Source organism: Nyctibius grandis, chromosome 11, assembly GCF_013368605.1.
Source record: "Nyctibius grandis isolate bNycGra1 chromosome 11, bNycGra1.pri, whole genome shotgun sequence".
Classification (NCBI taxonomy): domain Eukaryota; kingdom Metazoa; phylum Chordata; class Aves; order Nyctibiiformes; family Nyctibiidae; genus Nyctibius; species Nyctibius grandis.
In genome coordinates, this window is record NC_090668.1 from 23,618,105 (window position 1) to 23,635,228 (window position 17,124).

The window sequence follows — 17,124 nt, forward strand, 5'->3', positions numbered from 1 at the left end:
AGGGCATCAGACACATTGTCCATAATTATCAGATACTGTCCAATGGGTTTAGGACACACATAAGGACTCAGAAACATTAAATACCCATTTTATGGATAGGAATCCATCTAAATCCAGCATTCTCCAATTTCATATTGCACCATTGCATTACTCCTTAGCAAGGTGATGGCCAGAGGAATTGCTTATCTTCTTCAGGCTCTACCTCCAGCCACTAAGCATAAGAAGTATTTCTCAAGGCAGGGACAGATGAGATCTCAGAGGGTGGTGTAACTTGGGTGGACTTCGTTCAGATTGCAGCCCTACCAGAACAGTTGCTTGTTTTATGGTTTTGAAAACTTTCAAATTATGCTGCCAGGATATACAACACAGAGATAAGGGCCTAAATTTCTAGATGATCTGAGATGACTACATTAACTCACCAATATGGGTACAGGCAATGAAGTTTGAAAATTGATGTTATCAAAATATTTATTTATTTCAACAGTATTTAAGAAAAGATGGTACCATATCACGGAGGATTTCATCTGTACTCAGAGATAAGGCACACTGCCTCTGGGTTCAGACAACAGAAACACCGGGGCATGGAAAATGCATAAGTGAAGATGCTAGTGCTTTGCTGCCACATAATGAAACTGTCAGGGGAAAAGGAAGGAAAAGTAGGAGAGCAAAGAGGCCAGACTGGTTTTGTCTCAGGTATGTTCAACTTCTAAATATCTTGGAAAAACTATGCTGGGAAGAGTAACAAATGAGCCTTAGCCTGCAGCAAGTCACAGCACAAGAAAGTACTTGAGTATTGTAAGAACAGAGAAGAAGTCATAAAAATATTTCCTTAGTCATGCTGTCTATGGTAATATCATCCCCTGAATAGAGACCTTCAACAATACTGTCTCTAAAAACGGGGAGAGCTCTGAGCTTAGTCAGCACGTGTCTTCCATCAGCTTTTTTTTTTTTTTTTTAAACTTCTTTATTGTATTTTACCACAGCCACCTCCAGATGCAGGTACACAGTACAAAAACCTTCCTCAGTGGAAGTGTGTTTTCCATTGGACATGGAATAAACACATTGTGAGGGATTCCCACTGGAAAGAAAACGTGGACGTAGAGGGCAGCCCTTGCTCATGTTTGAAAAGAAAATGTACATATTTTTCAGCTCTGTGTTTCCTCCTTTCACCTGATCAGTCTCCACAACACAGAGAAGGAAGGACCTGCATTCTGAGATGAGACTTCTGTAGGTAGTCTCAGAGCTCCTGCTGAAGACAGTTTCACCCATGCTCTTCACCACCCTCTATAGTCAGCATAGTAACCCCTAGTCTGCAAGCATCAGTCTGAACACTGGAGTGTAAGATGGGCTGAAAATCAGGATGCACTCCAAGTTTACATAGAATGTAGGATAAGGGGCTGCTTGGCTTTGAGGAAGTCTGAAAAAATCATGCAATCATCATAGAGAGGATGTGGAGCTATGCCTCCAAACACTGCTGCTACTGTGGAGATTAAAAAAAAAATACCCACAGAACAGATACAGCCAAGGTTACTGCTACCTAAGCTAAAGAAATAAATAAACAAACAAAGTATTTAATGTGTGGGATGTGAGGACCCTGTGTATCCAGGGTTTGGGTAAGATTAAAGGCAGTTAGGAAGTAGGAGGAGCAGGAGGCAGAAAAGAAGATTTAACTTGGCTTTCCTACAATGAGGTATTCTTCTCTGGTATCTGAGCGCAAGTTTGTTCTGGGAGTGTTACGCAGGTTCTTACAATGGGAAATACATTCATTAGTTAGCAAATTCTTGGTTTAGGTGAGAGAGCACTGAAAGGAGCATTATACAGACATGCTAAAAGTTTCTTAATCCTCAATTATCTAATTCTACATACGCTCCAAAGAAGTAGAAATACTTAAGATTACTTCCTGAACTGGGAGACATCCAGTGCTTAGAAGGGGTTAATATTTAATAGCTTATTATAGTTCATACCCTGCTCAACTAATCCATATTTGCATCACAGAGTTATACAGAATAGCAAAAGCAACATTCCAGCAAACCAAAGAATGAAAGATTGCCCAGAAAGCTCCTCTAAGCATAGAGTTGGCTATCAAAATACTCTCCCCTACTTCTTTGACTTACCCACAGTGTCACAAGGCTCGTCTTTGTGTACGCAGAAATCTGTCCTAGAAAGAAAAACAGAAGAGAAGTGAAATGTATCCTGTGCCTCCAGACTGCAGGCTAGGAAAAAGCAGCGATGCGTGACTCACATATCATGGGTGTTGAGGTCTGGGGTTTTTTTAAAACTGCTGTGCAGTCTACACGATGACAACACAGCAGCATTGATTGCTACTGCGAGATTATGAGCAATTACATCAATCAGCTCCATATACTGCGGTCCAATTTAATAGACTTAAGATTTAGCATGTAAAAGAGTACTGCCTCACTCTACGGTGTCAGACTTGTTCAGCAACTGGATTAAAATGGAACTTCTTTTCACAAGAGAACTGTAACAAAAAGGAGCAGACACCCTGTGATGCAACAGCACCATCAAAAGTGAGATGAGAAGATACGTGGGGACACTGCCTGCAGACACAGAACTGATCACGTATACCCAGAAATTCTCAGTTCTTCAGTTTTTTCCTTCTTCTACTGGAATAGAAAAGGACAAGAAAGGAGCAGGACTAAACAGAGAAAGACAGATGTTGACAAGGAAAAAGAAAGAGAATTTCAGGATTTGCCAGGTAACAGCGAGGTGAATTGGCTTCAGCTAAACTTATTACAGTCAGATTTGCTATTTTATGATTTGAATCCAACACAGAGAGGTTCCAGAGACTTCAGGTGGTCTCTGTTACTCCCCCACATCTCATCCAGTCTCCTCAGATCTCATCAAGGCAGGAAGAGATACTATATATGCCACTGGCACCCACAAATCAACCAGGGATCCATGGAGCTGTATTAAACAGAAAATAAAAAGCCTTGAAGCTCACCATCTAAGTGATGACACTTCATGTGAGAAGATTTTGTAAATGAGATTCCTCATGACAGAAAAACAAGTGTGGGAGAAAAAGTGTTTTATAAGTAAATTAATGGTTTCAATACATTTCAGTAAGCACTTAGACCTAAACTTTAGGAGCTATCTTCACCAGACCTGCTTTGCAGTGCTATCCACTATGACGAGGAGCTGAAGAAAAGAAAAGCATCACATGTGCTAAAACATTTCAGAAGTTACTTAACCCAAGGGACGCCAAGGAACCATAAGCTCTATCATTATGGCTTTCCTCACCCTGTGGGGAGGCTAGTGAGAGAGTCATATTAGCACATTTGGAGTGTGTCATTTGAAATGCCTGAGTCCCCAGTGGGATTTTGAGTTTAAGAGTTTGGCAGAGGTAAGATTAAAAATACTTAGAGAAAGATAATACTTAGAGAATACTTAGAGAAAGATAAATACTTAGAAAAATAAAATACTTAGAGAAAGATTAAAAATACTTTTTTCTTGAAGAAAAATATGAAAATAGGGTTTATAGGAAAAGGATTTAAGACCCAGGACTGTGGCTGACGAACCCAAACCCTTCACACCAAACTCTTTTGAAAGTCACAAATCAAGTTGTCAAGGGCTTGGAAGGAGCGAAACAACAGCTATTACCAGCTCTTGTTAAGCAGACATTGAAAACGAACCATGCTTCAATGCAGAAAAAACATAACAACCATCAAAGCGTTAAAAAGTCAGATAGGAACAAAACAAAATCGGAAGCTATGACCACACACTGGCCCCGGCTTTCATTTTTCGCTGCAGCCTTACTGTGTCTCGACACCTTGGCGTTCCAGCCTTTCCAAAAAAGACTAATGACAGTCTCCTGACGAAGCTGGCACAAGCACGCCTGCTTGAGTTCCCAGAGCCAACTTGACGGAGGTTTATTTAAGGTCTTATTATGTTATATAAACTGGTAAATCAAACAGATGCTTTTCTTGTGACAACAGATAGCTGAACTATTAGTAGATGGCAGGAGGCCATTGCTAGAAAAGCATCTCTCTTCAGAGGCTGGCCAGCTCTGCAAATAAAGCACAGCAATTTCACTCCTTGCACTCTGTTCTACACTGAAAGGTGTCTGGCACTCTCAGGCAGCTCCCTGGAGAAATTATCACCATGCCATAAAATGAGGGGTCTCATAAATGATCCAGCACAACTTGCAGACTCTCCTACAGAGGTAGAACAATCCTTGTCTGTAAGCAGAGTGCTGTGATGCTGTCTGGTCAGGGAAGGACTTGAAGCAGGTCAGCAAGAAGAACTGAACACAGCTGCCCAATCCACTGCATGCGGGCCTGCAAGTATGAAACCTCCTCAGCCCATCCTTTAAACTGTCACAAACACAAGTCAAAGAGACCCCATGCTTCTATTCAAAGATCTTGTACCAAAATGCTAGCCTTTAAATCAACCGGACTGATTGTAAACATTTTACCCCAAGACTTTGTGGCCAAACAGAAAAGGGCATCCAAACCTTTAGTCACAAATGAGCTTGGTGGCTCTCAGGCTTCTTCCAAAGGCAAGTAGCCACCCCATCACAAAACCTATATACTGAAACTCCTACAGTCCTTCCCTGGCAATCAGAGGGGAGCCAAAGACTGAAAATCCATTAAGAAAGATCTGTCTCACCCATGGATCAGTCACACCAGTGAGGTAAGATGGCCCCATCATGGCTCTGAAACTGATCTCCTTCTAAAAAGGTTTCAATCACACGTTTCTCTCTGGTGCATTTTGGAGCTTGACTGCATTTATATTTTTGAAGTGAGAGCTTGACATGAATGATACTGTAATGATACTCCAAGGATATTAAAAAGAGATCTTAATATTCATTGCATGTGCAGAGGTCTCTTATCACAGAGACATAGTTTTGTTAGCAGAATCTTTTATAGAGCTATGTTGGAATAAAACTCTTACTCCAGGAGCTGCAGTTCAAATCCAAGATCTGACCTTATCACACTAAGTCTTGGATAACATATTGAAATCACACGCTGTAGCTGTGAAGCAATTTTACTCTTCACTTTTAGCTACTGACTGAATCAAGCACGACTTGTGTTCTCATCTTCTAGGGATCTGTGAAATTCTCGGTCGTTATCACTCGTGGTACTGTGCAATATCTCCATTAGGAGATTTAAACAATTCTACAAAATGACAACAAGTCAGTTGTTTTGTTCAATAAAAATAGCCAGAAAAGAAGAGCTCAGAACTCCTCCTACAGCCAGTCTTCCATCTGGCTCACACGAACTGGAAAAAAATACCTAACTGTGCTAAGCTAAATTCTGCAATTCAAGTCCTTCCTGTAAGAAAGAAGGACAGTAGTTGAACTGTGCAACATGAATAAGAAGTATTCTGTTTAATGGCCACTTCCCAGCATCCTTCAAATAACATCTTTTGACCAGTTTAACCCTACAGGGTCATACAGCTAAAGGACAGAGGAAAGTGGTACAGTCAAAAACCTGCCAAAAAAACCTTTTCACATCCATTTAGTAGCACTACGGTCCAGTTTCCTCGATGCACATTGAATTGCTTCATTTGGCCATTTAATGGGAAGGCAAAGGGGTGGAGAAATGTGGAAGGGAGGAGCAGGCTGCAAATGGAATAACAACTACACCAGTATGCCAGGAAAAAAACAAGCCTTTGCTTAATGACAGCTCTGAATTCTGTTCCTATCAGTGTTGTGTCATTCTTCGCTCTGCTCTCACGTCACCTACAGTCTAATAAGTGACCCAAACACCAACAGCCAGGAGGTGAGGAGAACATCAGTATGTCTGAAGATTTCCTAGGGAATGCAAAAGACAGAAGATCAAGAGGGGGAATGTGTTTCAAATGAGACATGCTTCTAAGATCACTAAGATACAGATTCTGCAGACAGAAATTATTCTGGTCAGCTGCCCATTAAAATATGAAGTATCCATAGATGCCAGAGATCTGAATTTCTGCAAGTTCAAAAACAGAATTTGAACAAGAAAAGTCTGATGATTATAGAGACCACAACACTATACTCAGACCTTCAGGGCTGTAACAGATTATTCCCACTGTCTCAGTTATTTACTGCACTGGACAATGGTACATCTTATTTCACAGACACAGTATGCCTCTTACCTGGAACTCAATCAGGTGGCTACTATTGAAATCCCACAGGAGGGATATTTGCCACCTGGGTCATCTACTTTTGCATACAAATGAGTATATGGGGAACATCAGTTAGAGGTGAAGGTTCGAAAGGCGAGTGTGCCTTGGTGTTTCAAATGAACACAGCCAGACTGGAACCAGGGGGATTTCTTCAGAGGTTGACCCCAAAGAATCTGTTTCTAGTCCTAAGGCAGCTGCAGCTGCTGAAAATTCAGCTTCTGCTTTTTCTGGCGCAATTGCTTGTGCTGGACATGCTGTTGCTCCCATATCCTCTACCACTGGTCCATCTGCACAGTCTGGGGAGGGTCCAGGGACACACACACACACACTTTCAAAGCCAAGAGTAGAAAACCTCATTTCCCTGATGTGGGAATCAGGCTGCTGGGCCAGAAGTCTTCCAAGCAATGCGGCATCCTCTACGCAGCAGAAGCAGGATGGGTTAAGGATGACAAGACACAGCAAGAAGGAAGGAAAAGGACTACAAGTACACACTGCTGGCCTATCAAACAGGAAAAATGCTGCTCTCCTGCACAGCAATGTGCTCCCTGGCCTGAACTTTCTCACAAAATCTGAATCTAGTCTCTAACCCAAGCGAACCTGTACTCCTCCAGCTATTCTGACTGCAAAACTCTGCAAATCTATTGAACAATTCTTCCTACAAATTCTTTCTACAATTCTTCCTCAGATGCCCAAGTCCAATTCATTTAACCTGACATTATGCATTCAGTTTTATAAGCTGCAGAGAGACTGCACAGATGAAATGTTCTGTTCATTCCCTCCACCCCGTGCTCAGAGCACATCAGAAGAGATTCTGTATGCCTCGCTTGTCATGCAGGACAACTGGATGCTCAGATGAGTTTAACAAAAATGTTAGTTATTTGTTTAGGCCCTGATCCAATGAAGCACATGCTTGACTATAACCAGGATGTGCAGCCCATTGACTTCAAAGGAACTATTCACCCTGTCTAAAACGTTAAGTATCTGCTTAAGTGCTTGGTTGGACTACACTGAATACAGAGGAGAGAGAAGGATTTGGAGGAACTGCAAACATGTCTGTGAAGGTGCATTCTTAGGAACCCTGCTGGCACCATGCCCTGTTCACCAGCTATTTTACTGAACACTCACCAAAATCTCATGGATAGTTTGCAACGTGACTATTAACACAAGAGATTATTACAAGCAGAATGGCAGTTTATGCAAAAACATGTATTTCTACTTACATTGTTGGCAGAGAAAAAAAGGGTAAGAGAGGGGAGCAATATTGAACTGCAGTACGGACATTTCCTGTCTCAAACTGGGGAAGAAGGGGGTAGGAAGTAGTGTTTTTCTAGCACATACAGCATCCATCTTACACTATATTTTTGTGCTCACTTTAATTATTCAGAGATAATTTCTATAACAATGCATTCTTCATTTACGTCTTAAACTATGCAGTCAACTTAAAAAAACATGGATTTGCTACTCAAAACTTACGGTAACTGTGAGGAACGTGGGACTTGCATTGTGTTGTGAGGTTGAGCTCACGTAGTGAAGTTAGAGGAAAAAAGACTACAGGTTAATAGGGACTACATCCTTTTTTGCTTACTTTATCTTGGCCATACCCTGATGCATTTGATACATCAATAGGTACAGAGCTGCAGGCTGCAAGGAATTTTGCTCAAGTATTCATACACAGATTATTTCATGTCTGAAATAAATGCAGCAGTTTTCAAACACACAAACAAATGAAGAACAACACTCCTCCTCAATCTCAGTTGTGACAGAGGGGGGGTGTTAAAGTGGTTATTTCCTAGGGCAAAGAGAGAGAAAATTAATTTAGTTTACAGTATTAATCTCTCACTTTCTTTGGGAGATAACTCCCTCACCACCTCCCCACTAGTGACACACTGCCTGCTCCTCTCAGACCGGTCAGTTGATTCATACCTAATTACACACAGAGCACTTGTTTTCAGCTGCATTATCGATTCCACGACTTCTTCTAGGAAGAAGCACTTATGCTCCAAAACCTCACCTATATTTTCCACTAATAACAGCTGGTGTGAGAAAAAAGTACCACTTGTGCTACAGCCATGTCTTGCCTGTATGCTGACTACGACATGCTATAGTGACCATGACTACAGTGCTCTGGTTCAAGAGGAGAGATGCTTTTGCACGACCTTGTTAAGTATACACAGAAACAAGACAAATCACTTTCATCTGAGGCATCTGAACAGCATGTAGGTAGCAAATGTATCATCATCAACAGATCTTTTTCTGAGGTTACTGCTAGACCAGATAACCCCGTCATTGACTATTGGCCATTATTGGTTGAAGTAAACTGATAAACCAGACCTTACTATACCTGGTTACAAAAACAGCAGCATCCACAGGAGGGGTGTCATCCCTTGCGCCAGGAACCTGGTTGTTACCAAGGTATTTTGCCCCACCATATTCTTCATTTTGCCATTGACAAAAGCTCTCCAGAGACCTCTCTCCATGATGCCCGATAGACAGCTTTGCCTTTTGAAAAAAAAAGACATACAAAAGAAGAAATATCAGTCACAGTGTTTACATAAAGCATTAGACCTCTGATGAAAAATCAGAGGCTCCAAGAGATAGATGTGATAGAACGAAAAGTGCAAAACCAGCTTCATCTGAGCAGGTGAACTAGGGACTTTGGAATCCACCCTGACTTCTGTTATTTGATCTACAGAACAAACTCCATCACCTGGCAGCAGTCATAAGCTTTTCATACAGCACTACCTTCAAACGTCTCATAGTTATATATTTGATACCAGAGCCATGCAATTTTTAATCTTTGTAACAGTTAGCTCCTGAGACTGGTTCACAACTGTAAGCAGACAAAGATTTACCAGGAAGTATAAATAAAAGGATTGTAGCTCCTTTCACTCCCACAGCTCCCTATACTTCCCACCTTTAATACTGCCTGGTGAAGTGTGGCAGGCACTACTTACAATTTGTGATCATGTGGCCAGACATGCCCCACTTCCCCCTCCCACCCCAGCACAGGGATCCTGCTCTGCCTGTGAGACTACCACAGTCCAGTTACAGCAGCAGGGTAAAAATGACTTCTTAGAACTCACAGGACGGTTGCGAAGCAGGACTAGTTTGGTCACTCGAATGCTGACTTTAATTCCAAGACTTTGATGTTGAAACATGTTGTACACCTGTCAAAATGCAAAGAAAACATCCACAGTATATCAGTAACAATACCAACACTTAGTAATACTTGAAGAAATTAATTGTGACTAAAGTTAGACATTCGTCCTTCAAAAAGCTGACCCAAAACAAATCCAAATGGGTTGTGTGACTATACTCAGTAAAATGAATTTTTAAGAGCTACTGTGTTACCACTCGAACAGTTCCACATACGACAGTGTAGCTAAAACACTTGCAAAACCAGAGTAGGTTTGCTCCTACCGTACTGCACTGGGCTTCACCACCTGACCAATTTGTCACAGACTAATCTGAGCAAGATTCAGCATTCAGGTACAAAAAACATTAAAAAATAAAACAAAACAAAAAATACGTAAGCTAGTTGCAGAAAGAAAAATACTTTTTAACTGGAATAAACAAGAAAAACATCAAAAGAGCAACAAAGGAAAGGAGAGAAATATTCCAAAGAAACTCTAAACATAAACCAAAGTCTCAGGAACATGGACATACGTTATGAAGCATCCTACTAATACGGATCTTCAGCATTTAAATATCAGAGATATCGGAATGCAAGATGAAATAATGGTGTGTTTTAGACTTCAGGAAATAGAATGGAAAAGCAATTTCCCTCTGTTATTTTCATATCTTATATAAGAGAATAGTAATAAGGCAGCACATAATGACACAAGCCTCAGGAAACACAAAAATAGCACCGGAAACTACCTTACTACTTTCTCCAGATTTTGCATTCCAGCTCAGATACTTCACCTCATTTTTATACGTTAGAACGTAAGATCTTAATTGATGCCAGAATTTTATTCCACCCATTTCTCCGTGTACAAATGCTTTAACTAGATCATATCAAAAAAGGTGAGGGAGGGGTTTATTTTAAAAAGGTGTAAAATACTGCATAATAACCTTTGGATGAATATTGTACTCCCTACTCAGTCAAACAAATAAAATCGAGACCACTGAAGAGAGACTCTTGACTAATGGGAGGCAGGATTTGGCCCCAGGTAAGCTATATTCCTTACTCACATCTTGTTTGGCTAGAAATATCACACAGGCTCAGCTAACTTCCTACAACAAACCCAAGACATGAACACTTTTGGATATTACATTTTCAGTGCTTGGTATTTTTCCTATTTGTGCAAATACTCAGGAATGTGCTCAGTCTAAGAGTGTTCTTCAGCTCTGTAGTGTTTGGGGTTGGATTTAAGCACACACGTAAATGTTTCCTATAATTTAGGCACAGATTGCAAGACAGACGCTACTCAGTATTTGACCCACTGACCTTCACTATAAGCACAATAAGCCATTTATCTTCCCTGCGGCTGGTATACAAACGCATACAAGTGCTGGTACTATTTGCTTAGCTCGGGGGTGTGTTGGTAGAGTAGCTAAGGCCTCTCACTACAGACCTGGGGGGATCAACTTGACACTTGCAGAGAAGGGCTCTGGCAGTTGACCTATGTGTAAATGGAGACCTGGACAGTCAGCTGAGAGGGTCAATGGGGCATCATGCTCATCAAGTCAGTCTGTCGTGTACCACTACAGAGGCTAGCAAACATCTGCCTGGGATGGATGCCTTTGATTTGCCTAGTTCACCGCTAGCTCTCATCATCCCATAAAGTTTCTACTCACAAAATGAGGGTACAGCAAACAGGTTCTCATCATTAAGCCTAACGGATGACTGTGCTTGCCTTTCCATCAGAGCAGACAAGCTGCCTGCCCCCAGACCCAGCACAGAGAGATCCAAACACTGCTGACGTGAAAAGGTAGTTTTCACTGGCAAAACTTGCATAGCAAGAATCAGCTGCTGGAGAGTTTAGCATGTCATTTTGAAGGCTATCAGCCCTTCTTCCTTTTCTCTTGTGCTCTCTGTCCCAAGGATAACTTTGATTGCATTTGTATTTGCATCCATCAGCGATCTCAGAAGATCTCAGCCTAGCTAGCAGCAGCAGCAATCGGATACTAAACCAAAAAGACACCAGGCATGCAAAAGAGGCTTTGCTTTGCTTGTTATTCAAGCTTTGTTTGCTTATTTTCTTAAATGGAGCCCAAAGGAGCCACAGATTGGTGGTAGTTTGTGTTGCCTAGTAGGAACAATAACCTTTCCCTCTGCTAAATAAGCCTGACTGGTACAAGTGGCTGTTCTACTTCAGCACAACTAAAGCATTCAAACACAACCCACTTAGAGAAGAGACAGACCCTTTCTCATCAGACATCTGCTTCCATCCCCCACTCTGACTGCCTCAGAGGCTGAACCAGACTTTTCAGCCCATGAGCTCTGACAGGATTAACAGTGAGACGCTTGCTTCAATGCAGTCAGACTGGTTCTTTTGCACTGCAATCAGTACTTCCATGTGTGTACAGGTAAACGTACTGCAACTTGCCTGACACCACGGTGCTGGCCTACCAGACTCTGATAATGACAGGCTGATGATTATCGCTGTGGCATAAATCCAGGTGTATTAGCAAGTGTTCCTCCTGATGTCGTAGGATAGACAGTGTGCTGAATTTTGAAGATGTGGTGCAAGCAAAAGCAGCAGTGCATACTCTGACCATGCTTACAAGTTGTTTAACTACAAGAACAAATCTCTAAGTAGATGATTTATTACTGGCAAAAGGCAAGAAAGCACGATAGCTAACAATGCCCACATGTTGGGGTAAATAAGTTCTTAATGAAGCTTCAAAAATTTTTCTCAGAGATGGATAGGCAGTTGCCAGAGGAACAGTAATTTGTTTGTTTGTTTCATACAACTCTGCAGTGTTTCTCAGGATTTAAAGTGTGATCATAATATGCTCAGCTGAAGAAGACATTAGCACTGTGATTTCAGATGGTCCAGCGCCAGAACTGCAGGACACTCTCAAAATATCACATGTACAATTTCCAATCTCCGTTCATGAACCAAGTTGAGGAGTGGAGAGACGTCTCCAGCTTCATCTGCCTTCGAGTTTCTATTTCTTTTCCTGTTAGCAAAAAGCCCCCTGTAAAGTTTTATACATAGATTTAGCTTGGAAATGTTCACAACCCACCCACAAATAAACTTGTCTTTCAAAATGAGCTAAGATCTGGAGACAAATTAGCAAGAAAACAGACCTAAAATTGTGCCTGCAAATTGGTCTGCACAAGCAAACATCACCACCCAAACAGCTCTTACTCATTAATCAACTGAGTACAGGATGTACACTCTCATCACTATACTGAGAGGACCTTCTCAATTAAAACAGAGTGCAAGACAGAGACAGATCTGCACAAGTGTTTTGGCCTTGCATTCAGCCCAGACAAAGGACTGTGAAATGGAGACACAGAGTTTGAGAGGCCACCAGCCCCACAGCACTTGAGCTTCTCTGACTACATGCCTGCCAGACCCCACTCAGCTGCTCTCTCACAACCCCTCCTCAACAGGATAGGGGGACACAATAAGATGAAAAAGCTCATGGGTCAAGGTAAAGAGAGGGAGATCACTTACCAATTACCATCATAGGCAAAGCACACTTGACTTGGGGAAAATTTAATTTATTGCCAATTAAAATAATTTGTACAGAGAGAAATGAGGACAAATTAAAACAACGCCTTCCCCTCACCTCATCCCAGCACTTTTTCCTAGGCTTAACTTCGCTCCTCTGTTCCTGACTCCTCTACCTCCTTCCCCTTTACCCCGAGTCGTGCAGGGGGATGGGGAATGGGGGTTGTGGTCAGTCCATAACAGCTCCTCTCTGCTTCTCCTTCCTCCTCACACTTTTCAGTCTGTAACAGCTCCTCTCTGCTTCTTTCTCCTCACAATTTTCCCCTGCTGCAGCATGGGTTCTCTCCATAGGACACAGTTCCTGTCAGGAGAACCTGCTCCAGTGCAGGCTCCTCTCCAAAGGCTGCAATATTCTTCAGGGAATAGGCACCTGCCCCACCATGGTTTCTCCACAGGCTGCAGGGCAACCTCTGCTCCGGCACCTGGAGCACCTGCTCCTGCTCTGACCTGGATGCTCACACAGATTTTTCCTCACACTTTTTCCCTCACTGCCTACCAGCCTTTTACCCTTTCTTGAATATGTTTTCACAGAGGTGCCAACAGCTTTGCTGGCACGGGGCGGCTCTGGGTCTCTCAGAGAGGCCCTCACAGGCCCCCACTGCCAGCTGCACCCAATACACTATCCTTTTAAATGGAAACCCAAACTGTCTCAAATCACGGTCTTTAAGGCTAGAAGGAACCCCAATGAGAAGACAACCAGACCTTAAATGACCTGGTGAAAAAATACGAGACTGAGTTCAGCACAGGTTATTCACAGTAGCACACAGCCAGTGTTAAACCAGACTGTGCGAGTCAGGTTGTGCCCAAAGGAAGCATTATCACGGAATCCAGGTGTCTTTAAAATAAAAGAGTTCAAATTCATAGGTGTTTCCTGCTAGGAATGGCATTCCATCATGGCAGCAACCACCTTCTGCTCTTCTCACCCAGCCTACAAGGAAACCATCACCCCCAGACTTGGCGTGTCAAAGCTGTTGAGACACCACGTCCAACTGGCTACCATCGGCACGTGAGCTAACAGCGCCAAGTGAGGTGGCTTAGATAACTGGTACGAGGGGAGGAGGAAGGGGATTTCCTAGTGCAGATGTTCTCAAGATTTCTTGCTGCATGGACAGCATACATTAATAGAGAGGCTGACTCACAGACACCTCCCTTCCCACTCGCAATACTGTGGGCCACCCTCCCTCAAGCCTGCAATTGCATCACACCCTTGAGGCTGCTATGACCACTTCCAACAGGGGAAAAGTAGAAATATTTGGGGTATCTTAGAGCCTTTTAATAAAATAAGACATCTGGGGAAAAAAGTGTCAGCTGGATGAAACCCGCTAACACTCTGCTGTGGAACAAAATGCAAAGGTTGCTGTTTTAGGAGATCACCACAGTGTCAGAAAGCAGCTTGGCTGGAAGAGTAACGGTGATTCTTGGTCACTAGGCTGAAGGGATGTGAAAAGTTGTCAGTGTGGCTGAAGTGTGGTCATGAGCACTGGTTGCCCTGTTGCAGGTGAACTTCTACGCCGTATTGACTTCCATTCTGTGAGGAGTCATCAAAAGTAGAGAGAGTGAGCTTTGGAAAGAGAAAGAGGTATGGTAGAGAGTCATACAAAACAGACAGAAAAATGGAAGGGGACGTGCAGAAAAACAAGGAAAAGAATAAAGCCCGTCTCTGACGTCTCCCTCCTTCATCTGCATGTCCCTGACAGAGCTTTACTGCACAGAATGCCCTAGAGAAAACAGAAAAGCCTGAAGCCTGAGCCATCCTTCTTCTCCTCTTCCTCTGTTTGCATTCCTCCTGCCTTTTTTTCTCCTTATAGCTTTGACATGGAAGGGACAGAATAAATGCAGCTCTGGCATGAGCTGTCCAGGCCTGCCCCAGCATGCATAAAGCACAACCTAGACATGAGGAATTGGGCTAAGAGAGGAACTAAACTACATCAGTTTAATTTTTTTTTTAATTCTCAAGAGCTTCCTCTGCAGGTGGACAGTGGGAGGGAGACGTGTGTGTTTCAGATGTTTTGGAGTTCAGAACAGCAACCCTGAGGGTAAATTGACTTTTTTCTTTTTTTTCATTTTTTCTTCCCTAAGCGTTGCACTCAGGCAAGAGCCTCCCCCTTGCCTTGGCTGCTGGACAACGTTTGGACAGCAGAAGCATTAGTCAGGTTACTGAGGTTGTCTTTCACTTGTTTTGAAAAGTGCTATAGGATTTCTAACACCCACCTAAAGCCAAGCTTTCAAATTACCCCATTAAACATTATGAAAAAGAACATATTCATGGCTCTCTATAAGATACAGTTGACATAACTCTTTCTCCTGGGGCTGCTGGAGCAAAAAGAGAAATCTGTAGACAGTGATCAAATACTTATATCCTTTTCCCTTATGTCTGTGTTCCCATCATGCCAGATCAGGGTAAGGGAGCTGATTACCAGTGGCAGCTCTGGAGCCTTTATGTGCCAGCCCCCAAGAGCACAGAGATATAAATCCATCAATGCATGCATGACAAAAATGGTTTCATCTGCTTCTTTAACACAGAAAAACTCTCACAGGGGAAATCCAAAATGAAAAATGATCTACAGAGTGTAAAATAGGCTTCAGAGAGTAAACCAGTATTATTCCTAAAGAACAACATAAAAAATTTCCCTCTTAATGACATCCAAAAGATCACTAACTTCAAGTTACTGCTTGCTGCAAAGAGCTTCCACACTAATCGCATGGCTTAGCAACAGCTGCAGAACCAGCACACACGACAGTAACTTACCCCTGCACGCTGCATTCTCTCAGAAAAAGGCAAGCTCAAAACCAAGCCACAGTCGTAATTTATTCCAAAATCCCAAAAAATGCACTTAGGGGAGAAAAAAAAAACAACTCTTTTTTTTAGGTTTTCAAATCCATAGAAAGCAGTTTTTAAATTACTACGTTGTGGTCTTGGAAATTCAGACATCTCCATCCCTAAATGCTCAGAAGGTCAGTCTGAGTGGGACTTGGTTTGCAAAGTAAGCTTTGCACAACTGCAAGGAGCCAACATTCACGACTTGCTGTTCAGGTACTAGCTGAAACCAGTCACGCCTCATCATCAAAAACACTATGGCCACGGACAGAACTTTCCAAAGGGTCTTGTACCTCCTTTATCATACGTTTCAGAATCATTTGAATCAGAGATTTCTCCAGGAAGCTGAAACCATAAGTCATGAAGACCAGCCACAGTAGAGGCCAGTGCAGTTTGCCTGTCTATGAGGACAGAGAATCTCCTTTCTGTCGTACTGGCCATTTCTCTCAGATGAAAAGAAAACACAAGAGGAAAAAAAAAAGCATAAAACTCCTGCAAGAAAGCAGTGCATGCCTCATGCTTCAGAACCTGCTCCTGAACCAAGCCCAAAATCGTAGCTATTGTGAATAGATACACAGAAACACGGGGGAGAGGAAAAGAGAAAGCCAATGCACTGCTCTTGTAGTTGCTGGCTGAGAAACCTGAAGTTCCGTTGAGATGAAGCCATGAAGTGTCGCAAGCAACACAGGACTTCATAAGAAACAGAAGCTCCATCCAAACAGCCTCCACATGGATGACATGCAATAAGAAATTATAGTTGCCAGATGCAGACTAACAGAATGGGCGAGCATAACAAGCATGTTTCACCACAAGGGCACTTTATTTCAGAATTTAGAGGAAGTTTTAAACACTGGTGGCTACTGAAGAAGGGCATGAACGGGAGATGCACTCAAGCCAAAGATGCAAAGGGGAGAGAAGAACTGAAATGCAAACACTGCAACACTGGCAAAAGCTCAATAACAAGGGAGTTTAACTTGGAAAAATAGAACAGCACCTATATTTAAGTAGCTGGTTTTGCATTTCTAGAATTCTGCTGATACCTCTCCGTCCATGGCCTTACATCCAGCACGCCCATAAACTCACTGCCTCACTAAGGCCACAGATGTACATGGTGTCATTTGGCAACTTCTTTATCAGTTTATTTTTAACATTATCACAAAGCCATCAGGAATCGCCCATTAGGAAAATCGTGCTGGATCAAATACCTTGCCAGAAAACGAGAAAAGTTTTCATTTTAGAGGTGGTGACTTAAAAAAAGTCAACTCAAAGCCCTGGAGTCATGCTTGTTCCTACTCATACATTACAGAGTACCTTAGAGGGAAATTCTTCCAGGATCTTGGAAAAATCTGTCTTACAACTTCAAATACTAGTTTAGTAAATGGAAGAGCTTGCACCTCTACAATGATATCCAGAAAAAACAAGTACCTTTAATATGAATCTATTCTCTGTTCAGGGGGATGGTCAGAACTACAGATATCATTAAAAACACAG

The 17,124-nt window shown here is 42.3% G+C and overlaps 1 protein-coding gene across 1 annotated transcript in view; it reads right to left on the bottom strand.

The window, feature by feature from the left end:
• ADAMTS17 (ADAM metallopeptidase with thrombospondin type 1 motif 17) overlaps window positions 1–17,124 on the bottom strand; it is a 189,212-nt gene that overhangs the window by 142,980 nt on the left and 29,108 nt on the right. Inside the window, exons 5-7 of the mRNA XM_068410576.1 lie at window positions 9,210–9,293; window positions 8,468–8,625; window positions 2,115–2,158 (exon numbers count right to left, since the gene is read on the bottom strand). Of these exons, the coding sequence (XP_068266677.1) occupies window positions 2,115–2,158; window positions 8,468–8,625; window positions 9,210–9,293 (286 nt within the window). The remainder of the gene's footprint in view (window positions 1–2,114; window positions 2,159–8,467; window positions 8,626–9,209; window positions 9,294–17,124) is intronic.